General features: G+C 39.8%; 1 protein-coding gene across 3 annotated transcripts in view; it reads right to left on the minus strand.

Moving 5' to 3' along the window:
* LOC120418995 (uncharacterized) overlaps positions 1 to 25,489 on the minus strand; it is a 456,309-nt gene continuing 430,820 nt past the window's right edge. For all 3 annotated transcript variants that reach the window (XM_052711065.1, XM_052711066.1, XM_039581565.2), the window contains 7 exons: positions 22,642 to 22,742; positions 22,366 to 22,575; positions 21,856 to 22,302; positions 21,199 to 21,798; positions 14,312 to 15,432; positions 13,607 to 14,247; positions 1 to 893 (listed from right to left, as the gene is read on the minus strand). In XM_052711065.1, coding sequence (XP_052567025.1) covers positions 777 to 893; positions 13,607 to 14,247; positions 14,312 to 15,432; positions 21,199 to 21,798; positions 21,856 to 22,302; positions 22,366 to 22,575; positions 22,642 to 22,742 — 3,237 coding nt within the window. In that variant the 3' untranslated portion in view covers positions 1 to 776. The remainder of the gene's footprint in view (positions 894 to 13,606; positions 14,248 to 14,311; positions 15,433 to 21,198; positions 21,799 to 21,855; positions 22,303 to 22,365; positions 22,576 to 22,641; positions 22,743 to 25,489) is intronic.

Raw genomic sequence — 25,489 nt, forward strand, 5'->3', positions numbered from 1 at the left:
TTTTACTTCTCTTCCTCCAGTTGTGCCCCCCTAAAATACAAATATTCCAAAAAACTTTCCCTTCACTCAACGCTGCACTGTAAGATGACTTCCTCGCTTTTTACTCGTGTTCTCCCCTACTAGAGATATACAATATAATGTGTGTGTTAATATGCATGTGTAGCAAATGTAGAAGGGGAAAAAGATGGTGGCAGATTAAAATGACAATTATTATACTTTCTAAATTCTACAACTTGATTTTCACCCCGCAAAAACTTTCTTCACTCGATTTGTTTGTAATTTTTTTAAGGTAGCAGCAGTAAATTGGTTAAACGCAGAAAAAATAAGCCCTAAACTAATAGTTATTGTTGTTGTTGTGTGTTTCACCCTACGCGTAATAATAATTGTTTGTTTGTATGTTTTTCGTATCGCGTACCTTAACTTCACTAGAAGAAACAAAAATATCAGAGTTTGAACGACAATTAAAAAAATAGACTCGTACTCACTAGCTACTAGAGATAATGTTTTTCTGTTATAATCTGAACTGCGTGTGTGTGAGTGTGTTTTAGAGTATAGTGTATAAGGCAATTGAGACAGACTTATTTTTTTTTTGTTCTAAAAAACGCGAATCGAAAAAAAAATTCTACCTTCTATCTCTTCTCAGCTAAACTCAAACCATGTGTGTGTGACTAAGTAAGGATTAAAAACGAAACGGAGACCCGCGGATACCCGATCCTAGTCGGGTAAGCCGCCCTATTTACAGGAAAGAGTGAGAGGGGGTGATGACGGCGGCCGCTTTACTCGCCGAACCAAGCGTAGTGCTTGTTGGCGATCTGGGCCGGGCTCAGCGGACCAAACTGGCTGTACTGCGTCGGGAACTGGATGTGGGCCGGCAGCGGGTGCGCTGGAAGAACCTGAGAAGAAAACAGAGGGGAAATTATTGTTTACGTTGCGTGACATGGTTTTTGTTTTTTCGTCAAAACGCGTTTCTCTCAAAACTAAAGTTATAATTTGTTTCAGTGTGTGCCTAACTGTCCTATCCCCCGCGAGCAGTGACAGTTCTTGGTTAAAATTTCTTGCCGCAAGCGGAACTAGATCGACGAAGGAAAGAAGAAAAGCAGACTTACCTTTTGACGGGTGCGACAACGGTTTGCTATGATACCGGTTTTTCTATGCGCACCATTTCTCGTCACGACCCAAAACCCGACACAACTCGGTAGCTTGATCGGTGCACCAAACCGAAGTTTGGTGTGACGGCGGTGTGGATCGGGTACACAAAACTGACATGGTTTCTGCGCCTACCACACGGGAGAAGTTTGGAACTCTTGATGCCTTGCAAGCCAACTGAACTCAACAGTTCTTAATGGTGTGGTTGTCAAAGGCAGTGCATTAGTATTTTAAAGGTTCTTGGTTCGAATCTCGACAGTTATTATTTTATTTTTTGAATGTTTTTTATTTGTTTAGAATTGTTCGTTAGGAATAGAATTTCGTAGTGTCATGAAATATAAACTTTAACTTCTCGTGCATATAACCCTAAAATAGGCATTTTCACTTAAACCTGCCTGCATAATATGGAATGTTTTCTCTATTCCACTACAAAAATCCATTCAATTTTCTAACTCTTTGACTAAAGCGTCGCAGGTTCGAAGAAGTTACTTAAAAAATGTATATAATCAGTAATTTTGACAGCAAATATTGAAAAAAAAAATCCTCAAAAATATTTGTACCCAGGATTGAACCAGGAACCTCGTGGTAAAAAGACGGAGACAACAACCGCCACGCCATCCCGAAGTTGTGAATGATGGCTGGCAAACCTCAATCAAAACAATGTCGCCTCCGGTTTACTTGGATCAACCATATGTTGAGTTGCATCCTTGGTATACAGTTTTGGTGCACCGGTGGTGTACCAAGGTGCTTTCGGTACAGTTGCTATGGTGTGACAACAAACAGCTCGGTTTGGTTTCTAGAGTGACACGAAAACCGCACCACGGCGCACCAGATCTTGGTGTTCAGTGAAGCCTGAAGAAAAGAACAAAACAAACTGACAGCCGCGCGAAGCGGACGCGTTTTTGGATTGAATATAAATAGTACGTAAAATACAGTGCATTTAATCTTGACTTTGGCCAAAACATATTGTATCTTGGAACCAGACATCGCCGGGAACGGAAGAAGAAGTGATTCGATGGAAAGCATAAAAAAGGCATGCCGTTAAGTGACAAAAAACTGGTTTTGTGAAAGAAACAGAAGTAGAAAGAAAAGTGAAACAGGAATACAACTGAGTAACAAGAAGCATTTCGCGATGGCGGAGACCGATGGCGAAAGTGACGTGGTTTCAACGGGCGGACTTGAACGCCGAACAGGACCACAAGAATTTCAGCGTGCCACGCGCTCAAGCTGTACTTGAAAACGACGGATGCTGCCTACGAAGAGTTCAACTCGTTATAGAATAAAATCTTCCTGACCAACCAACGCGAAGAATGACGAGTTTGAACCAGAGTTCATCGATTTCGAAGGGCTGTACGAGTTTACTCGTATTGCCCTTTGTGAGATACTACAAGGTCACGAGTACGATGAAAGGATACATTTGCCGCGGCGCGGCACTGGTTCCCGACACCATAACGAGGCTGCTGAACGTAAAAACGATTATAAAAGATACGAATGGCCGACTGAAGAACATGCTAGAGGACGTCGAAAATAATGTGAACTCCTTGGAGTACCACAACTTGAAGATGGACAAACTTTCGGATGCCATAATTAGCAAATTGACTGCTTTGAAGCTGGACATTGCAACACGGAAGATCTGGGAATGTGTAGCTCTTCTAGGACACAAAACAATGATGAAAGTTTTGTGGAACCAGCGGGCGGTGCCGAACTGCTGAAATTGTTCGAATTTTATTGAAGTTTTCAATAAAACTCAAATGCGAAAATTTTCATCTTTTGTTGCCCAGAGGTACACTATGATAGTACAGGGTGGCAACTCTAGTCGAGAATTTGGCAAATCCCTTTAAAAAAAAAACGGGGATTTTGATTTAATTTGGCAGCTATAAAGTCAACTTCGTTTTTTCCATTTTTACGTATACAATGAAAAATATCATGCTGTTAATACCCTAAGATTGAGAACAAGGGGGTATTGCCATATACATTCCTTGGGAGATTATGTGTTAATAAGGGAAACACCATTCGATCATTGAAGCGTATGTTCGGTAGTGCTGATAGAACATACGGTCCTTTTCAGCAACGTAGGAGCAACCATGGGTGTTCTATGATGAATGTTGACTTGATCATAAATAGTTTTTAACGGTTTGCAATCATTCTTTTAAAAAACAGGTAATATTCAACCAACCGAATTTTCAACATACCAAAATTCGACTTTTTTTCTGTGTACTGCGTTAAGGTGTTTCCACTTTAGGCTAAAACTATTCATAGGTATGATCATGATCACTACCCAACCCATATTTGAAGATTCGGTCTCACCTTTTGACCTTCACAGATCCCCAAAATTCGATTTCAATCCTGAGATAATCAATAAAAACTCCGTGTATTGTGTCATATGAAAGAAGTTTTAATCTTGTCGTGCTATCTTAACACACCCTGGAAATTGCTGAACGCGTTTGACTCATGTACAAGCCCGCCTAGAGTAAACATTTGTAATTATAACTCGGGACCTCTGCAACCAAAATAAACCAATCTTCGGGACAATGCACAGAATGGTCAACCAAACAAAACGTTTTTGTTAAAGTTTACATTGCGTGCTCTAATTCTTGTTTATTCAAGGTCAAACATAAAAACGCGTTTTTCTCGGAACGTCAAAAAGCGACAAACGACAAGATAGAGGAGAAAAGCAACTCGCGACAAAATTTTGAGGCTAGGAATTTTGACAGGTATGATTTTCATAAAGTATTCGCCTCCTTTTCTCTCCCACAGAAAACTTGGGAACGAGGTAGCTGTCAAACTAGGCCAAAATGTTAAAGTCACTCACAAAATGAACTTTGAGTGATTTGAGTTCATTTCTGACGTCACGATTTTCTCCTATATAGCACGACAGTGTCGAAAGCTTCACCAAGGCAATAACAAAGGGGAATTGAATAGGGGAAATATTTTAAGCCTAATAAACGGTCGTGTTTGAATCATGCTGGATAATCTGGAGTGTTCCTTGAAATTCACTAAAACCAAGTACACCAACAAGTAGAGCAACTTTTTGTGAACATTTCTGTGTATTTTCACTTTTACTAAAAGTTATGCTATTAATTTTACAAGCATTTAAAAAAATATTTCCCAAATGCATTCTAATCAGTCTAGTGCATTGGGCCACGCCCATTTTCCTATTTTCAGCTTAGTTCTTTTTTCTTCCAGTGCTCTTTTGGGTCTGCTTCGTGCTGCCAAAATTGATGAAATTTTAAGCGAACACTCACGAAAAGTAGCATTTATAGAGAATATTTCCTGGCATCACTGGCTTACTCCACAGGCGCTGCTGGTGGTGTTGGTGACCACCCTTTGTTATTTATATGCCTTCGCTTCTCGCTCGGTTTTCTTCAGCCTTTGATTGGAATGGGTAGTCAAAATTGAAACGTCAAAAGACTTAACGCGTTTGTTTTTTTTTTTTTTATGGCGCTTGCTAATTATTTACATGTTTCGGGATTATTTTTCAAGTGAGTGACTAAAGAATGTGCAAAAGAACATGTTGCCGGTAGTTGGAAGCAATTTTATATCTAAAGCGCTTTGAAATCGTTAGCGCAAGTGAAAAGATATTGATGGCGACTTTCGTTAAGCAGTTAACCTCTGATCTTGCGTGTGGATGTGTGTGCCACCAAAATGATGAGAAATGGTCTCGCAAAATAGAAATTATGATCAAAAGTGCATTAAATTTGATCTTTTTGGCCAGTAAATGGCATAAATTTGCGTGCTTACTCGAGGCGGTGCTGTTGCTGGTAAGTTTATAGCCTAAATTGTATTTTTGGAGCTTTAATCGAGCATCAAACTCTTCATATGACGAAGATAGGTGTTTGATTAGAAAGTGTATATTTCCCCTACAAAGGTCCTACACACTCTACCACCTGAAGCAAAAATCTGAACACTTAGTTTTTTATGCCGAACTTCGGCAGAATTCTGTCGAAATCAGAACAAGTTATCGCTCTGAAGAAATATATGCCGAGTCTCGGCAAAATGGGAGTCATTCTACCGAATTCTCGGCGAAAAATGACAGTTAATTTGCCGAACAAATCAGTTGATCTGTTTTCGGCAGAATCCTGTCGAGCTCGAAAATCAAAAATGAGTGACCAAAAGTTGCCAAAAGTGGATAATAGCCGTTTTTCAATGATCAGGGAAGTATAACTAAACTAATAGTACTTGGATTTTAACCGCCCTCTGGACAACATCTTTTCAATCATCCGAAAAATGTTAGTGCCGAAACCAGAGGCGTCGCGTCCACCTGTTCAACCTGTTCATAGGACAGGTGATCATTTTGATATCTTTCTGAAGAAAGAATTAAAATATGTTCATCAAAATAATTGAACGAACACGCCAACTCTTCTTGGAATCATGGAACAGCCAAGCGCATTCGTATCATAGTGCGTCAATGAAAATCTAACGCGCACTAAAAATTTTCCCAAGCAGCCGCCAACCTGTCCGGATTTCCCCATGCACGAGTTCCCATACAACGCATCCAAAAATACACAGAAAGCCCCCCCCCCCCCCCCCCCCCTATTTGTACACGCTGGACAGTCGACATAAAGCGCGCGAGCCGAGACGCGAGCAGGGAGAGAGCAAAATATGGAGTTTTCTCTCTCTCTTTGAACTTTGCTCTCTCCCTGCTTGCGTCTCGGCTCGCGCGCTTTTATGTCGACTGTCCAAAAGCTTTCATGCACAACCTGAACTACCACATTCTTACCGTCCAGCGTGTACAAATAGGGGGGGCTTTCTGTGTATTTTTGGATGCGTTGTATGGGAACTCTTGCATGAAGAAATCCGAACAGGTTGGCGGCTGCTTGGGATAATTTTCAGTGCGCGTTAGATTTTCATTGAGAGCACTATGGATACGAATGGACTTTGCTGATTCATGATTCCAAGACGATAGTAGAACGGCATGTTGCTTCCGAAAAGCGTTTTTAACTGAAATAAAGTAAAAAATAGCTCAGTTAAAAGTGAGCAAGCAAGTTCATCGACAGATTTAAAATATACCGAATTTGGAAAAAAAAAAATAGAACAAAATCTTTAACCTACCAAGCATACAATAATTTCCTTTACATGTTGTTTGTACAAAAACAATGTCTACTTGGTTTGTATTCTTGAGTTTTGATCGCTTTATTTTTTTTAGGATAATTTTGTAAAGTGATTTTTTTTTATTTTATTTTATGGATTTATATTGAGATATGAGATGCAGTAAAATAACAAAAAATCTCAGATTTTTTATACTTAACTATGGCAATTATTTTTTATTTGTGGTTATCAATTCATTTTTTTACATGCTTAAAAAGCCCATTTTGAAAATCAATGCAAAAATAAACGTTAAACGGCTAATCGATTGCACGAGTTTTTGTTAAATGAAAAATTTAATTTTCGTCGATATTATTTTTTCCCTCTAGTTTTTTTTAGGGAAATTTTGGAGAGAAACGTAAAATACAATTTTTCATGGCCTAATTGTTTTGGTCAGGAAACTAGAGCACGTGATTTCAGGATTAGAATGGTCAACATCCGGAATGTTTGCTTAGTGAGATTTGAGAATAATGAATAATTTTTGCTCTAATCTAATCCAATGGAACATAAGAGAAGTCATTCTAAAGAAAACTCCAGGGAAAAACTTGTGGTTGGATTACGCCTCAAGTTTTAATTTAGTTTTTGTTATTTACAAAACAATATAATTATAGAAAACTACAATGTAAAAAGTATTTCAATTTTACATTTCTTAAAGAATGATCATTGCTGTAATTTGAAAAAGTTACTATTTCAATAAAAATCATGTGATCATCAATTCTAACAACAATATTGCTAAAATCATCTAATTTCTCTTTATTATGTATAAAAGATATTTTTTAAATATAATTGAGCTAAAAAACTTGAAAATTACTGAAAAGATTGTTTGAACAGGTAAACATTTTGGCCACGCGTCGCCTCTGGCCGAAGCCTCGGAATTTGCAGTCGACGGATTACTCACCACATCGAGTCATCGCCAGCCAGAAGCCGCTTAAATTAAGTATTTTATTTAAGTGAGTGAAGTGAACGATGACCCCAAAGAAGCGATCGGTAAATGCGGAGCCCACCCGCGTGGCTTTAAATTCGAACCACTACAATGAACAACACAATATTCGCTAGCGGACTCGCGCTATCGCAACATCTGTCGTTTGCCTCATTATCTCCAAAAATCCGTCAATTTTATAAAGCCAAAATATCGATATTAGCGACTTTAAGGTTCCGCGTGACGTGAAATTGGTGGGGTCGGGTCAATCGGCAGAAAACCGAACGGCAGAATGCCGAATGGCAGAATGCCAAATGGCAGAAATTTCAATCGGCAGAAAAATAAATGGCCGAATGATAAATGGCAGAAAAGGTCAAATGGCAGAATATAATATGGCAGAAAAGGTCAATCGGCAGAAAGGGTCAATGAGCAGAAAATTAAGAAGCCGAAAAATCAAATGGCAGAAAAATCAAAAGGCAGAAAAATTAAAAAGCAGAAAAGTTAAATGGCAGAACGTTAATAAGCAGAAAAATTAATTGGCAGAAAATTAATTAGCAGAAAATTAAATGGCAGAAAGTTGATCAGCAGAAAAAATAAATAGCAGAAAATTAAATGGCAGAAAATTAAACGGCAGAATAGTTAGTTGGCAGAATAGTTATATGGCAGAATAGTCAAATGGCAGAACAGCCAAATGGCAGAATAATCAAATGGCGGAATAATTAATTAGCAGAAGAGTTGAATGGCAGAATAGTTAAATAGCAGAATGTCAAATGGCAGAATAAATAATTCACAGGAGAGTTGAATGGCAGAATAGTCCAATGGCAGAACAGTCAAATGGCAGAATAGTCAAACGGCAGAATAGTCCAATGGCAGAACAGTCAAATGGCAGAATAGTCAAATGGCAGAATAGTCAAATGGCAGAATTCACTTGATTTAATATTAATAGTACGTTCATTTGAAGTGCCGGTGCGGCACTGAGTGCCGCACTCGTCGGTGCCAGTTTTGATTCAATCGAACGTCATTTGTCAGTGTGCGTGGAACTCGCATGAAACTGAAAAAAATATCGAGTGCGGCACTAGAGTTTCAGTTCCAAGATGGCAGCGAAACTCGTGCGGAACTAGCACGAGTTTTTCCAAAGAAACACTTTGCTTATATTGTAACTTCAGTATTTATTCAACATAAACAGTTTATCAAACAGTTCATGCAATAAAAGTAATAATTTTTAATAAATTGTACTGTTTAACATTTAGAGTCTTTTGAATAGGTCCTTTAAACATATGAAACACAATAGCTTATAGGACCTTTTTTTTAAAAAAAAAAAAACTATGAACCGATGGAGGTTATGTTACACATGACCAGTCTGCCCAAGAACTATGCAAGAAGCATGTTGAAATGGTGGCAAATTTTCGATTCGGACAGTGCATGTGTTTAAATGGGGAGAAAGACCGCAATGTAGTACCGCCCCTTTCGAATGTTGCTCCAGCCAGCCCCGTCACGAAATATTCTAGCAGAGCTGGTTCTGCTAAAACCCTGCTAGAACGGTGGAGCATTTCTGCTAGAATGCTGTAATCGTCGTAACTGGGAGATTTCTACCACTTGAAGCAGTGTATGCACTTGGTAACAAACCAGTCAAGGAAAATTTCAAATGGGCAACAACAGCAGCGAAAGCAAACCAGAGATGGTGTAGAAAACCCCCCAAAAAATCGCTTCGTTGTTCAGCTGTTCGTAAAAATATTTTTTGACTCCTTTGCTGCGTACTGGCCCTGTGTCCTAAATAGTTCCTTAGTAACTTTTTAAAATGGCGTAACCATTAATGTAAACAAACAGTCTATCCCACTTGCTCTGGTGACAGTTATCGTTGTGTAAGAGTGAGATAGAGTTATCTACGTGCGCATGTATTGCGTGTTTGAACACGAAGAGTTTTTAGGTTAAAATTTGTACCCGCCAGCAAAAACAAAGTGTGCGTGAGATCGGGCTAAGATAGCTTAGATTTTGTTTATACTATTTTCGAGTAGATCAATCGCCTGTAAAAACCAGCTGTTTACCACGTGCACCACCACAGCTGATTTTGACAGACGAATCATTCTACTCGATTTGCCTAAGTATGCGTGTCAATTTTGTTACGAACTAACACACTCTCGCGCGTGGATATCTCTATCGAGCTGTCAAATCGCAACATGGAGTTAAACTTTCTGTGCAGTTGCTGTGAAGCTTACCAAGGCTTTTCAAAAAGTTTAACTCCATGTTGCACGCACACACTCTCACAAAAGCAAAATGAAATGGTACCCTAATGTGCGAACGCGTAATACAGAGTTATCTACGTGCGCATGTATTGCGTGTACGTGCACGAAAAATTTTGTTGTAGTTGTTGTTCTATAGAGCTTTCTAAGCCCGATCTCACACACACTAGCGCACCATTTGTTTTGCTGGCTGGTACAACAAAATTTTTCGTGTACGTACACACAATACATGCGTACAAATTTTAACCTAAAAACTCTTCGTGTTCAAACACGCAATACATGCGCACGTAGATAACTCTATCTCACTCTTACACAACGATAACTGTCACCAGAGCAAGTGGGATAGACTGTTTGTTTACATTAATGGTTACGCCATTTTAAAAAGTTACTAAGGAACTATTTAGGACACAGGGCCAGTACGCAGCTCGAAAAGGAAAGAAGTCAAAAAACATTTTTACGAACAGCAGAACAACGAAGCGATTTTTTGGGGGGTTTTCTACTCCATCTCTGGCTTGCTTTCGCTGCTGCTGTTGCCCAATTGAAATTTTCCTTGACTGGTTTCTTACCAAGTGCATACACTGCTTCAAGTGGTAGAAATCTCCCAGTTACGACGATCTAGCACAGTTCTAACAAAGCTGGAAATTCTTACAGCATTCTAGCAGAAATGCTCCACCGTTCCAGCAGGGTTTTAGCAGAACCAGCTCTGCTAGAATATTTCGTGACTGGGCTGGCTGGAGCAACATTTGAAAGGGGCGGTACTACATTGCGGTCTTTCTCCCCATTTAAACACATGCACTGTCCGAATCGAAAATTTGCCACCATTTCAACATGCTTCTTGCATAGTTCTTGGGCAGACTGGTCATGTGTAACATAACCTCCATCGGTTCATAGTTTTTTTTTAAAAAAAAAGGTCCTATAAGCTATTGTGTTTCATATGTTTAAAGGACCTATTCAAAAGACTCTAAATGTTAAACAGTACAATTTATTAAAAATTATTACTTGAGCAACTCTCTACGAAATCGGCCGATTTCGACCATTTTTATTTTTTGTATTTTTTGATTTGACTCAAACTTTGTGGGGGCCTTCCCTATGACCAAATAAGCTATTTTGTGTCATTGGTTCACCCATACATGTCACCATACAATTTTGGCTGCTGTCCATACAAAAATGGTATGTAAATATTCAAACAGCTGTAACTTTTGAGTGAATTTTCTGATCAATTTGGTGTCTTCGGCAAAGTTGTAGGTATTGTTGAGGACAATTGAGAAAAAAATATGTACACGGAAAAAAAAATTTGCAGATTTTTTTATCAACTTTTTTTTCACTAAAACTCAATTTCCCAAAATACGTATTTTTTGATTTTCGAGATTTTTTGATATGTTTTAGGGGACTAAAATCCGCAACTTTTGAGCTATAGAGAAACATGGTCAAAAAATCTGCCGCCAAGTTATGAATTTTTGAAAAATAGTGATTTTTGGAAAAAAACCAAATTTCATGCAAAAACTAATTTGAAGTTATTTTTTAATGCAAAATTGAATTTGCAATCGAAAAGTACTTTACAATTTTTTTGATAAAGGACTTCGTTTTCAAGATATAGCCACCGAAAGTTTGATTTTAGCAAAATATTTGCAGTTTTTCGATTTTTAAAAATAGTGACCATGAGCGACCATTTCTAAAAATATTTTTTTTTGAAAAGTTCAGAAAATTTGCTATAAAATTGTCTAAGAGACATTGAAGATTGGACCTCGGGTTGCTGAGATACAGCCGCTTTAAGAAAAAGAAACACGAAAATTGAAGTTTTCTAAGTCTCACCAAAACAACCCACCATTTTCTAATGTCGATATCTCAGCAACTAATGGTCCGATTTTCAATGTTAATACATGAAACATTCGTTAAATTTTCCGATCTTTTCGAAAAAAATATTTTGAAAAAAATTAAATCAAGACTAACATTAAAAATGGGCGTAATATTCAATTTCACGAATGTTTCATGTATTAACATTGAAAATTGGACCATTAGTTGCTGAGATATCGACATTAGAAAATGGTGGGTTGTTTTGGTGAGACTTAGAAAACATCAATTTTCGTGTTTCTTTTTCTTAAAGCGGCTGTATCTCAGCAACCCGAGGTCCAATCTTCAATGTCTCTTAGACAATTTTATAGCAAATTTTCTGAACTTTTCAAAAAAAATATTTTTAGAAATGGTCGCTCATGGTCACTATTTTTAAAAATTTAAAAACATAACTTGGCGGCAGATTTTTTGACCATGTTTCTCTATAGCTCAAAAGTTGCGGATTTTAGTCCCCTAAAACATATCAAAAAATCTCGAAAATCAAAAAATACGTATTTTGGGAAATTGAGTTTTAGTGAAAAAAAGTTGATAAAAAAATCTGCAAATTTTTTTTTCCGTGTGCATATTTTTTTCTCAATTGTCCTCAACAATACCTACAACTTTGCCGAAGACACCAAATTGATCAGAAAATTCACTCAAAAGTTACAGCTGTTTGAATATTTACATACCATTTTTGTATGGACAGCAGCCAAAATTGTATGGAGACTTGTATGGGTGACACAAAATAGCTTATTTGGTCACAGGGAAGGCCCCCACAAAGTTTGAGCCAAATCAAAAAATACAAATAAAATCCATTTCCGGTTTTGGTAGAGAATTGCTCACTTTTATTGCATGAACTGTTTGATAAACTGTTTATGTTGAATAAACACTGAAGTTACAATATAAGCAAAGTGTTTCTTTGGAAAAACTCGTGCTAGTTCCGCACGAGTTTCGCTGCCATCTTGGAACTGAAACTCTAGTGCCGCACTCGATATTTTTTCAGTTTCATGCGAGTTCCACGCACACTGACAAATGACGTTCGATTGAATCAAAACTGGCACCGACGAGTGCGGCACTCAGTGCCGCACCGGCACTTCAAATGAACGTACTATTAATATTAAATCAAGTGAATTCTGCCATTTGACTATTCTGCCGTTTGACTATTCTGCCATTTGACTGTTCTGCCATTGGACTATTCTGCCGTTTGACTATTCTGCCATTTGACTGTTCTGCCATTGGACTATTCTGCCATTCAACTCTCCTGTGAATTATTTATTCTGCCATTTGACATTCTGCCATTTAACTATTCTGCCATTCAACTCTTCTGCTAATTAATTATTCCGCCATTTGATTATTCTGCCATTTGGCTGTTCTGCCATTTGACTATTCTGCAATTTAACTATTCTGCCAACTAACTATTCTGCCGTTTAATTTTCTGCCATTTAATTTTCTGCTATTTATTTTTTCTGCTGATCAACTTTCTGCCATTTAATTTTCTGCTAATTAATTTTCTGCCAATTAATTTTTCTGCTTATTAACGTTCTGCCATTTAACTTTTCTGCTTTTTAATTTTTCTGCCTTTTGATTTTTCTGCCTTTTGATTTTTTGGCTCTTTGACTTATTCTGCCAATTAATTTTCTGCCTTTTAATTTTCTGCTGATTGACCTTTTCCGCCATTTAATATTCTGCCATTTGACCTATTCTGCTATTTGTCCTTTCTGCCATGTGATTTTCTGCCATTTGGCATTCTGCCATTCGACATTCTGCCGATCGGTTTTCTGCCGATTGACCCGACCCCGAAATTGGTTGATCCATAAGTGCGGATGTGGACATTTTACTCGGGACCGACCTCTTTTTCTCGTAATTGCTTACCCGGCACTGTAACATAAATTTCGGATATCCAATATTACAGGAAACTGTGTTTGGACATATCGTGTCAGGAATGTAGGCGGGGCGAGGAGCAAACCCATCGTTGTGTATAATCAGTAGTGCCAGCGGGCTGGAAGCCATTCTAGAGCGATTCTGTGTGCTTTCAATCGAAACCGATAGTAGCAAATTAGAAAACCCAGCCCATCACCAGATGCAGCACCCGACAAATCGGTACGAACTGTAAAATTGTCAGAAGCTCGGTTCAAGGAGACAGACGAAGCAGAGTGTGAGTAATTGAGTTAAACCAGCCACCTAGGGTGAGTTTGTTTGTAGCAACACAAATTGATGTGGAACTAGCAGTACTGCGTTAAAGTGTTTCCGCTTTAGGCTAACACTATTCATAGGTAAGATCAGGGAAGAATAACGAAAATAAAAGTATTTGAATATCACCCGCCTCTGAACACCATCTCTTCAATCATCCGAAACAAATATAGCTCAAAAAAATCGTCGAACTCACCTGCCTGCTGGACGCGTTGTGGGCCGGCGGTGGCACCACCCGGTTGTACGTCTGGTACGGCGCCTGCGACACAAACACCGCCGACCGCCGGTAGATGTCCCCCTGGGCGGCGTAAATGTCCTGCTGGGGCAGCAACGCTCCCGGCGAACTTCCCAGCGGCGTGTTCGAGCTGGGTTGATGCTGCCGATAGACCGGCGCTCCCCACGACGACGACGACGAACTGCCTCCGGCGACACCGGTGGGAGTGTTCTTGGCGTGGGCGTGCGGCGGTGCCGCCACAACGGTCGCTCCCGACATGCTGCCGCCACTTCCCATCATGCTCTGGTTTGCCGCGGCGGCAGCTGCTGCGGCTGCGGACGAGGAGGAGGATGACGAAGGCATGTACACGGCGGACGATTCCCGCTTGTGGCCACTGTAGTGATGCGAGGACGACAACGAGGACGAACCGGGCGGGGCCCACGAGGAGCGTTTGTCCACCTGGGGATATTCGTACGCGACAAACTCGGTCGGTTCCTGCTTGGGCACGTGCAGCGTGTGGTTCGTCGTCGAGGATGACGACGACGCCAGCAGACACTCGTTCTGGGCCATAGCTAGGAGGCGCTTCTTCTGGGACTGACCCGCGTGATGCTCGTATTTGATAGCTGAGGAAGATGAAAGAAACAAGATGTTAGAATACAACATAAAAGAGCCCTTACGATAACCTACCTTGATGCTTCGGCGTATTCCGGCGATCGTTCTCCCCGTCGCTATCGCCCACCGTCACACAGGCCGTCGACGTCGAAGTGGACGCCACCGCCGTGCTCTTCCGCTGCCTGCCGGACAGCGTTCCGGTACTACTGCTGCCACCACCACTTCCCGCGCCGCAAATTTGACTTCCACTGCTAATCACGCTGGTGTGATGCTGCTGCGGATGTTGCTGCGGCGGTTGCTGCTGTTGCTGCTGCAAGCTGTGCTGATACTGCGAATGATGATGCGAACTGCTGCCGGAAGTCAGTGACTGATTCGCGGCAGCCGCCGCCCCCAGCGATGACGAGGAAGATGAGTGATGAATGTTGGACGACGACGAAGAGGGCTTGATGGCGGCGGAACAGCTGGAACCTCCCGCCGTTCGGCACTGGCTCGTCGAGGACATTCCACGGCTGCCGGCGCCACACATGCTCGTTGACGCGTGATGCTTGGACGACTTCTTCACGTCCGGCGACTCGTCCTCGCTGTCCGAAATCGTAATGACCGCCGTCGGCGACGGCGTATCGTGGATCGTTATTGTCTGCTGTTTGTGGCCGCCGTGACTTCCGCTGCTGTGGTGAATGTGGCCGGACGATCCGTGGTGGAAGCTGCTGCTGCTGCTACCGCCCATGACCATTCCGCTGCTGCCACCGCTTCCGTACGACGAGGACGGCGGATGATGAATTTGTACATTTCCCGAACCAACTCCTCCGCCGCCGCCACCCATCGAAGGTTCCAGCGATTGGTAGTGATGGTGGTGTTGCAGCTGTTGTTGCTGTTGCTGCTGCTGCTGCTGGACCTGCTGTTGCTGATGATGGTGCTGAATCTGAGCCTGTTGCTGTTGTTGTTGCTGCTGCTGCTGCTGTTGTTGCTGCAGCTGATTACTACTTCCGCTGCCACTGCCGCCGTGGTAGAACGAGGACGATGAGGACGGCGCTGCGGAAGCTCCGCCGTCGTGGTACTGTTGGCACATGTGTGCCCCGCGACTCTGCTGCTGTTGCTGGTTGTAGCGTTGCTGCTGGTGCGGCGGAGTGTTCTCCTTGACGCGCTTCTTGACCGGCGAAAGCTGGTTGTTTTCCTTTTTGTCGTGGCGGGAAACGCTGGAAATGAAAGAATATTTAAGATTATCATTCAGTGCATTATTAAAATCCCCGCAACTCTTTTATTATTATTTTTGGGTTAAATTTCTCGTTAAGTGTGTAATTTTTTTGAATTTAATTGAAAATTAAATTAATATATAAAATGAGGTAAATTTTTTCGATAACTATTTTTACATTCTGCAAGAACCACTCTTATTTTAAACTAATTACTTGAACCAAATTTTGATCGATAGCTCAAAAATCAAAATTTTACCTACAACCAATGCTCAAAAAAGGGAAGGTTAATGACAGTGATGGCCCTAAATTTGAAAGTGCCGGTAAGTTAACTTTCATCATTGACTCGAATGTGAATGCTCATGATAGTCTCTACGTAGCGACCGGCAGAGAACGCACCCGAAATTGAGACGAACGAATGCCGAGCTCGACAGCCAAGCAGCCGCGTAACACGAGCACTTTATCCTTCTTTCATTTCTCTCTTTCTCTCTGTCTTACTCGAGCGTTACTGCGGGGTGACAGCAATCATTTGAATGCAGTCATGGGGAAGATGATCGGAATTTCGGTAGAACGGTAGAATGTAATTATAACCAACCCAATTTATATAGGAAACTTGTATACGATTGTATGCGAACGAAACATATGACAAACTTGGACTCCTGAAATCAACAAATCTTGAACATTTTTGTTTCAAAGAAATGTGATTTCCTCCAAAAATGCCTATTATGGTATGGCAGACACAAATGCTAAAAAATGCAATGTTTTGATAACGACAGTCGAATTTCTGGTTGCCGATCTTCTTTTTTTTTTTTTTTTTTTTTTTTGGGAGGGTGATCCAGCCGCACATCGTTGATGTCGAAACCTCTAAACTGGGCCCTCGTCCTGTCACGTCCGTCAGTAGTCTTGTCGTACATTACAACTAGAACCAGATCTGCCAATGAATTAGTACACTTCGACCAAATAAACACTGACGCTGTATGGATCTGACTCTAGAATAAATGCACAGTTGTGTGTTATTCATAAGTCCAAAATGTTCAATTATTCATATAAGTCCAAATATTCATTTGCGGATAACTACCTAACTTGAATTGAATACAAGATTTAAAGTAACCTATCCGAAAGCTACTCTTATCTCAAATCCCCGACATTTTAATTAATAGCCAAAAAATCTAGAACGTTTCTTTAAAAACCTGTCTGGCTTCTTTAAAAAAAACAAAAACAAAAAAATAGATTAACAGTTCATATTTTACAAGTCATGAATTGAAAAAGAGACGACCATTTGATCGTCAGAATTCCAGTAGATCCTCGATTCGCAACAATGGTTGATACAATCATAATCCGACAACCGTTAGTTCAACAGATCAACGAATTTAGTCCGATATCATTTCACTATTGATTGATCGAGACTCTATGGAAATTTTTACAAATCAGAATGGTTTTTATGCAATGAATTCCCAGAAGCAAAGAAAACAACAGAAAACAATGTTTAACAGCTTAACAGGCCCTCGTCTTGTCACGTCCGTCATAAGTCTTGTTTGCTGAAAGTTTAAATGGTTAGTGTTGTAGTTAATCGTATTCAACATGACCATAATAGGCAGGCCTGTAATACGATTACCTTACTGATTTGTTACTTAGCTTTTAAGAGGACGACCCCGCAACCGCCGTCAGATGTCCTAGATCACCTTCGCCAGTAGATGTCGGAATTGGTCAGTAACGAGTTTGACTTGGTCATCCTTTGACCAGCTCCGCTGATGAGGCTGGGTACCTGCAAATATTAAGCAAAGGTGGCGGCAGTATCTTTTTTCTCCTAATTTCTAAGGAACGAAGAACTCATTAGGAAGAAATAAACCCTACAAATCTTCTCTAAATAATAATAAAAATAAAACTGAAGCTCATGGGCAAAATAAGTGTGTCTAATCCTAAATGCACTTTTAAATTTCTAAATGGTCTAGCTTAATTCCGCTTAACACCTATCATTTCTAAATTGTCTGTTGAACAAGCAAAAGGCTTAGGTAACAACAGAAAGTATTTTTTTAAAACCTGTTATAGAAAGTTATGTGGAGATAACAAACAGATAAATATTGTAATGTTGAAAATAATTATCCTAAATACTCTAAACATTGATTTCAAAATTGTATGGCAAACAGTAATTTAGACCCTACAATGCCTAGAAGAGGCCTCGGTTTCTGTTGTTGTGAGTAGACGCTGGTTTCAGAGTTCATTTTTCAATTTAAAAGGGGTGGGAGACGACTAATTTGCTTCATGAACTCCTAATCGACCCTGGGATCACCTCTTGTGTTTGTCCACTGATCGCTCCTAGCTAGGTGTTACCTAGACACAGTGTTAGAGGCCCGCTTCGCATGGCAAAAATGTTGGCTGGGGGGAGGGTGATATTATCCAATGAATTTTATTTTTAAGCCAACATTGCTAACGGCGTTGAGATCTCTACTCATGCCCAGGGGAATTTCTGGTTGCCGATCTTCTTAATATCAATATTATTCTACTTATTTCAGTCCCTCCAGCGTGCTTTGATTTTTTGTTCTATAAAACGACAATGAGAGAGCCCACTGCAAGTTTGCTAACGATAATCTATCGTTATTTCGATAATTCTATCGACGATAACGGGCAATAAGTCATTTTTAATAAATTTCTAAAATTTACTTAATCCAACCAAATTTAATTTTCAAAGCTTTCTCTAAATATATATTTTTTCTGACATTCGAAGTTTAAAAAACTTTTTCTTAAACAAAATACAGTACTTGTTCGGTAACCGAGCTGAGAACGTAGCTCAGTCACCGAATGCTGCTCGCCAACTGGGCTGAACGAAAAATTACGAGAGGTCACCACCGATGCATAAAATTTTCCTGATGAAATATGAAAATAAAGGTTACTTAAATTTATTTACAATGATAACTTTTTATATTTCTTTAATTGTGAGTTAAGGGTGCACAGCAACCAAGGAAGTTGTTGTCTTCTGATTCAAAAAATGACAAACTTACGAACCCAATCCTGCAACAATCTGATTGTAAAAATAGGCAAATTTTGTAAATCGCTTAGAAGACAGTACTTTAGGGGATGAATAAAAAAATATATCGATAGTTCCCGTAGTTTCGAAAATACTAAAATATCTGTTACAAAAATCTTGGTGCAAAAGCTCTTATTTATGTGCACCGTTAAAATTAAATAAAAGTCTGAAAAAGTTTTTTTTTTTTTTGAATTTATTGAATATGATTTTTGCATCCATTACCCCCTCGGTAATTTCGGTTTGTTTTACTGGGCTTCGGCCCAGTTATCGAGCGTCCAGTTATAAAGCAACCTAGTTTAACAACGCCCAGTTACCAAACAAGGACTGTACCGTATTTTTGTAGGCATTTTCACTTTAGTTTTTTTTTTTGTAAAATAGTCAAATTTCCACAAAATATAGTATTCTTCGAAAATATTAAAATTTTCATAGTTTGCAATACGACTATTCGAAGGTCTCGGAAAAATTTCACTTCGGATAATCGAACTACGATTTTTTTTGTTGTCTGATTTTTTACTGTCGAGCGATGGCGATGGCGACCAAAATGGCGGTGATGAAATATTGAAAAAATGCATTTTGTAATTTAATAGGCAATCAACTACATATTCAAATTTGACAAAAAATAGGGCTGCAGGACTCGAATTTGATGTTAAAAGTAATGAAATACAAAATATGAAAAAAAAAAATGTTTTGTTTATTATTCGATTATCCGAAGTCCCATACAAACCTTCGAATAATCGAACTTCGGATAATCGAGGCTTCGGGTAATCGAGTCTGGACTGTATCAAACGAAAAAAAACCCTAATTTTCACAAAAATACCATATTTTTTCGAAAATGTTAAAATTTTCATAATTTGCCACATGGGTGTCAAAACGAAATTTTGTAAGCATTTTTACATTATTACCGTTGTATTGTAAAATACTAAAATTTTCTCAAAATACCGTTTTTTGCATGTATTTTCACTAAATTATAGTTTTCTTTTTGTAAAATACTGAAATTTTCACAAATACCTCAGTTTTAAAAAAAAGCATATTTTTCTTTAAAACTTGAGTGTAAAAAAAACGGCTAGTTTTGAAAATTTGAGTGTTTAACAAAAACACTTGAATGAATTGGAAATTCAAACAAAATTGTGATTCGTTTGACACCCATATTTCAAATTATGAATATTTAAGTATATTCGGAAAAATGTTTTTTTATGAAAATTTTAGTATTTTCCAATAAAACTATTATAAAGTAAAAATACTTAGAAAATTTCTCTTCGTTGGATGCCTGTTTTTTTTTAATTATAAAAATTTAAGAATTTTCGAAAATACAATATTTTATCAAAATTTTAGTTTTTTTTTACAAATTAACTCTAATAAACTGCCGTTCTACGCTTAATTGTCCCATGTCATTTTTGGACGATTCTGACCATTTGTCATTTTTAAGTTTAGTTTTACGTATACTTTCAGAAAAACACATAAAATCTAGTACTTTGTTCAGGAAATCATTGAAAACAACACCAAGTCTGTTTGTCCCATCGTTGAAATTCTACGCATAATTGTCCCACCAAGTATTTTCAATCATGAGTTTTACGAAGCATTTCATCTTGTTTACCTGTTGTATAGCAAGAGAATTACAAACAAGGGTGATTAAATGTTAACCGGGGTGATTCGGGACATATAGGGCGAGCAGGGCCCCGCGGGACAATTATGCGTAGAAACACAAAAATCGATCGAAAAATTTCAATCGCGTTTTTCTCAGTTGCTCTTTTTGAACATGGGACAATTATGCGTAGAACGGCAGTAAAAGTGAAAAAGCATTTCAAATTTTGCTTCGTTTGATACCCAAATTGTGAATTACTAAAATTTTAGTATTTTCGAGAAAAATACGGTATTTGGCTTAAAAAAAATGAGTTTTTCTACTTTCAAGCAAACAAATCTTGTGATCAATGGACATTTTTTGCGACAGTTGACTGAGCTTGTCTTTCTTTTTGCTACGTCCGTCTGACTTTGCCTTTGATGCCCTGCTCTCGCTCAGAACGTATGAACGCAACGCAAAACACTCACACAATCATTTGACTATCATCACCTCTGCAGCGATCGTTCTTTTGTGACATTCTACTAAAATTCCGATCACCTTCCCTATGACTGCATTCAACTGATTGCTGTCACCACACTTACCAACACAAGCAAGAAAGAGATGAAAAAAGAGAAGAGAGAAAGAGAAAGCATGTGGCGTCGTGTTGCCCGGCTGTTTTGAGTGTTGAACTCGGCATTCTTTCGTGTCAACTGACGGTCGCATCCAAATGACGGTCATCCTGGCGTCTTTTTTTTTTTTTTTTTCCTTTGCTATGTCAGCGCACTGACGGCTAAGACCATAGTTGGTCCATCTTGCCAGTCATCCTGGCGTCGATCGATGGCCGATCTCTTTTTAAGCCTTCCCAGTCACGGCGTTCTAGCAGGATTCTGGCAGATTTCTAACAGAGCTGGATATTCTTACAGCATTCGAGCAGTTATGTGATCAACAGGATCGGTTCTGTTTGATGGGCGTTATTGATTGTGTACCAGCGATTGTGTACCAGACACAGTCAATGTGAAAACTCATAGAGAGAAGAGTTAGAGAGAAACCTTAACGTTCGCTGGTCCTTTTGCTCGCCCGGATGGTTTAACGGCTGGAAGGAAGCTTCAAACTTCCACACCAAAAAAAGCCAGTGTGTGACTGGATGAATCCTGACCAGAAATCCTACCGTACTAACAAAAATACTTACACCAAATGATGCACCGGCGAGTCCTTCTTCTGCTCGTGCCTCGTCTGAATGTTGAGGTGCGGCTTCGGATAGATCTCCTCCACGTTCAGGAACGGCGCCGAGTCGACAATCAGCGAGTGCGGCCCCGTCTGCTGTGACCACGATGGCACGATCGCAACCTGCCGACCCCCGCTCTGGGGCCACGCCACGTTCGGTTGAACGGCGTTCGTCAGCAGCATCCGCTGCCCGGACGAGGGTTCCACCATCGAGACCGGCACCGGCACGTTGACGTACTGCTGCGGGGGGACCTGCAGCGGCGGTTGCATCGACGTTCCGCCCACGACCACGTGCTTGGTCGGACTGGGCATGGTTTGGTAGCCGGGCGGGCACAGAATGCTCGACACGAGCTGATGCTGGAAGGCGTCCGGTCGGCCGTTGCTGTACTGACCGGCGACGTTACGACCCCGGTAGATTTGATAGAGATGGTTGTCGTAGGTGGGACCACGCTCACGGACGATTCGCTGCACCTGGTTGTTGAACGTGATGGTCATGTTCTCGGTGGCGTTCGGGACAAAGTTCGTCACCAGGGTGGCGGTCGTTGGTTGAACGCTGAGGTTGTACCTGAAAAGTAGAAGATTTTAAAGTTTGGTTCTAAGTTTGATCAGTTGAAGATCTTACGTGTGAATCATCGAGTCCGTCCGGCGGCAAACCTCCATCATCTGCACCGACGCCTTCACGTTGTTACAGTGCGCGTAGTCCACCAGGTGCGCAAGTGTCGTAAACGGATGGTTCAGCGCCTCCCCCGGCGTTATCCGGCGCTCCTGGTCGATCGTGAGCATCCGCTTCAACAGGTCGATAAACTCCCGCCGGTCCGTCTTCTCCGCCAGCAGCTGGCCACCCTCGATGTCCGTCGGGACGTTCACCTGCCCGATGTCGTCCAGGCAGTTGAAGATGTACTTGCGAGCCTCCTTGCTTTTGTTGTTCGCCTCCGCTTCGTGCTCCTCGGGCGTTTTGAGCCGCCAGAAGGGGTACGTCGAGTCCACGTCCCGGTAGAAGAACTTGGCCGTCTTGCTGGCACTGTTGAGCATGTGCTCGGTCGGGAGGCCCTGCGTTTGCGATATGTACCTTTGGAGGGAGAAAGGGGGTTAGTTTAAAGCGTCTCAATCCCAGTCATACCCCAATCCTCACCTAATTTGATCATATTCGGAGGAGCCGGGATAGAGGGGCCACCCAAGGAACAGCTCCGCCACGACGCAGCCCAGCGACCACATGTCGATGGCCTCGCAGAACGGCAACCCGAGGATGATCTCGGGCGCCCGGTAGTAGCGCGACTGCAGGTACGTATTGCACACCGTTTTGCTGACGTGGGACGCCGAGCCAAAGTCGATCACCTTTACCCTGTAGAGAGAGAAAAAAAGATTAGCTTCACGATCGAGTTCTAGACGTAGATCAAGGTTAACTCACCTGTACGGTTGCCGGACCGGGTCGACCAGCATGATGTTTTCGGGCTTCAGATCAGCGTGAATTAAACCGAGTTGTTTTAATTTTAACAACGCCGTCAAAACCTGCAATAAGAGACAAAAAGAGTTAGAAAACATTTCATGAACTGAGAGCTGAAGGGAATTTTTACAGTTTGGGAAAGGTAGTCAAATAGTAATTATGTTTCACTTCCATTTCCACGTGGAGTGAAACAATTACTGGAAACTAAGCCCTGTGAATATATATTTGTTTTTAGCAGAATAGATTTTCAAAGTTCCTCAATATTTTTTCAATAGATCGTAATATAATTCAAAAACAGGTAGGGTAACGCCCTATCGAAATGTTATTGCGCAGTTAACCCTCTACAACCCAACTTCGATCGGTCGAGCTTCGATCTAAAAATTCGCCAAAAAAAACATTTTTCGACCAATTTTTGATCTCTTAAAAAAAAAGCCTTGGAAAAAAGAACTCCTAAAATGACAGAACTTTTTGGATTGCAAGTTTGATTTGTATTTATTTTTGTTTTATTGGGGCCAACTTTGGCTGTGTTTTTCATTAATATTTCCGGTATTTTATGTAAAAATAAGTATGCAATTTTATTTTATTATGTCCCAGACTATGCCTCTAGGCATTTGTTTACAATTTAAATGATAATTGTATCATTCTATTGTTGAAAATGAGAAAAACAAGCAAAAAAAAAGTGTCTTTAAAAATATGAAGAAAACTAAAAGGGCAAAAGGTAATTATAGGAGGTGGTAGAAATAGCAAAAAAAAACACATGAACTAGACAAGATTAATGCAAATAAAATTACTAAAAATGGAACAAGAGAAACATTTAACAAGAAAAGTAAAGGTATTCGTAAAACAAAAGTTGCTCAAAATAAACTTCTGAACACAGGAAAAATTAAAACTAAAAAAACAAAAAAAAATGGCATTATTGGTTTAACCAAAGCTAAAAATTTTGTTGATGATAATAAAGCCAGTACACATATTATTCAAAGTATTTGCTACTAATTTTTTTCTTAAAAAAATGTGGGAGAATTATTCGATCGATTCAAAAACTTTCAAAATCACCTAGTTTCGAGTAGGCATCTCACATAGAAAACGACAAGATAATGCTGCTGAGCGAACAATTTGTTTAAGAAGCTACATACAAAAATATCAAAGGTTGGTTTGAAAAAAAATATACCTTTACATCTATTATTCGCAATTCGCAATTCGCAATTTTCAGTGTAAGAACGGGCCTTGACCGATCTAATGCACCAGGTTCCCGACGAACACGCACTGCCCTTACACCTACATCTCACCCTTGCTCTGAGTCAGTACGAGCAACACGCTAGAACACGCTTTGAGTGTTCGTGCCAGGCATGCACACCTTCTTTTCCGGTTACGCATTTTAACTCGGCCGGGGGTGGTACATTACGTAGGGTTTGATGTAAGAATAAGCGCCTAACCATCTATAGTGTACCTACCAACTTTCATTAAAGCAAAAACTGTTTTATTTTTAGTTTGAATTCAAAAACTAGTTGTTATTTTACTGTTTATTGTTTTCTCCTGAAATCTTCCTAGTGTTGAGTCGTGTTTATCTGTTGCTACTTCTTTTGTCGCGGTGTTTTGTTACAATTTTTGGTCCTAAGCATGTTATAAAAGTTTACCAAAAGTACAATAGTAATATTTGTGTTAATCCTTTAACCATTACATAAATTCAGTAAGGGCTCAAACCTCACTTGTTTGAAAAAAAGGGTAAAGGTTGAAAACAATAGACAGTAAAAGAGAATATATTTTATAAAAAAAAAAAAATCAAGAATCAATAGTAAGAGAATGATGATTGTATTTTAAAGAATAAAAATGAGAAGCTGGATGTAGTAGGTGTAAAATTAGAGAATAGTTAATAAATGTAGATAAAAAACAAGCTTAGATTATAGTAATGATAATTTATAGGACTGATAAAGAATTATTCGAATAAATAAATTCGCAATAAAATCAAAAAAGATTAGGCAAATGGTAAATAGACTTGATATTACTACACAGAAAAAAATCAATTCCCGTAATCGTGAATAAAGTTCACGAATGTGAGATCCACGAAGGAATTTATTCATGAGTATGGTGCATTTGCACTATAAACGTGAATATATTCCTTCGTGGTTCTCACAATCGTGAACTTTATTCACGGTTTCGAGAATTGATTTTTTTCTGTGTAGTACATTAAGAAAAAGTATATTTTTAAAGAAACAGCAGTATCAATTGGTTAAAAAAGAGTGGAAAAGCTTTGAGAGATAAGAGAATCAAAAGTTAGTAAAATCAAAATCAAATGATGGATATTAAATAGAAGAATCAGTAGAGCAAAATAAAAATTGGAGATAGGTGGTAGCTGAGAATGAAGAGAAGAGAAACCCCGTTGTGCGATGTTTCAGGTACATCCACAGCAGTTGACTCAACATACTGCGAATCAAAACAATACCGTCTACAATCACAAATTACTTCCCTTTCCCACATTGTCGCGCCCTTTTCTTTCAGCCGTCTCGACTCTGACCCGCGGTGGTCAAAGGTTTACGATCCGTTTCCACAGGCCACCGGCTAGGTCATCATGAAAACCAAGCCAACGTGGAGGTAAGAAAATAGGACACTTGCAAGGAACCAGAGCTATACTGTTCTGATCAAGATAATTCGGATAATCTAACAGAACTACGGATGTAGTTAGTTGCGCTCCTTCCAGGATGTTCCTTCCCTGGACGTCAACCGAAGAGCACGCAACAAGATCAGTGCCATTGCATGCTCTTAGGTATCAATCCTTGGCCTGCACCTTTACATCTATTATCAAAACAAATTTGGA

This window comes from Culex pipiens, chromosome 3 (assembly GCF_016801865.2).
Source record: "Culex pipiens pallens isolate TS chromosome 3, TS_CPP_V2, whole genome shotgun sequence".
NCBI lineage: Eukaryota > Metazoa > Arthropoda > Insecta > Diptera > Culicidae > Culex > Culex pipiens.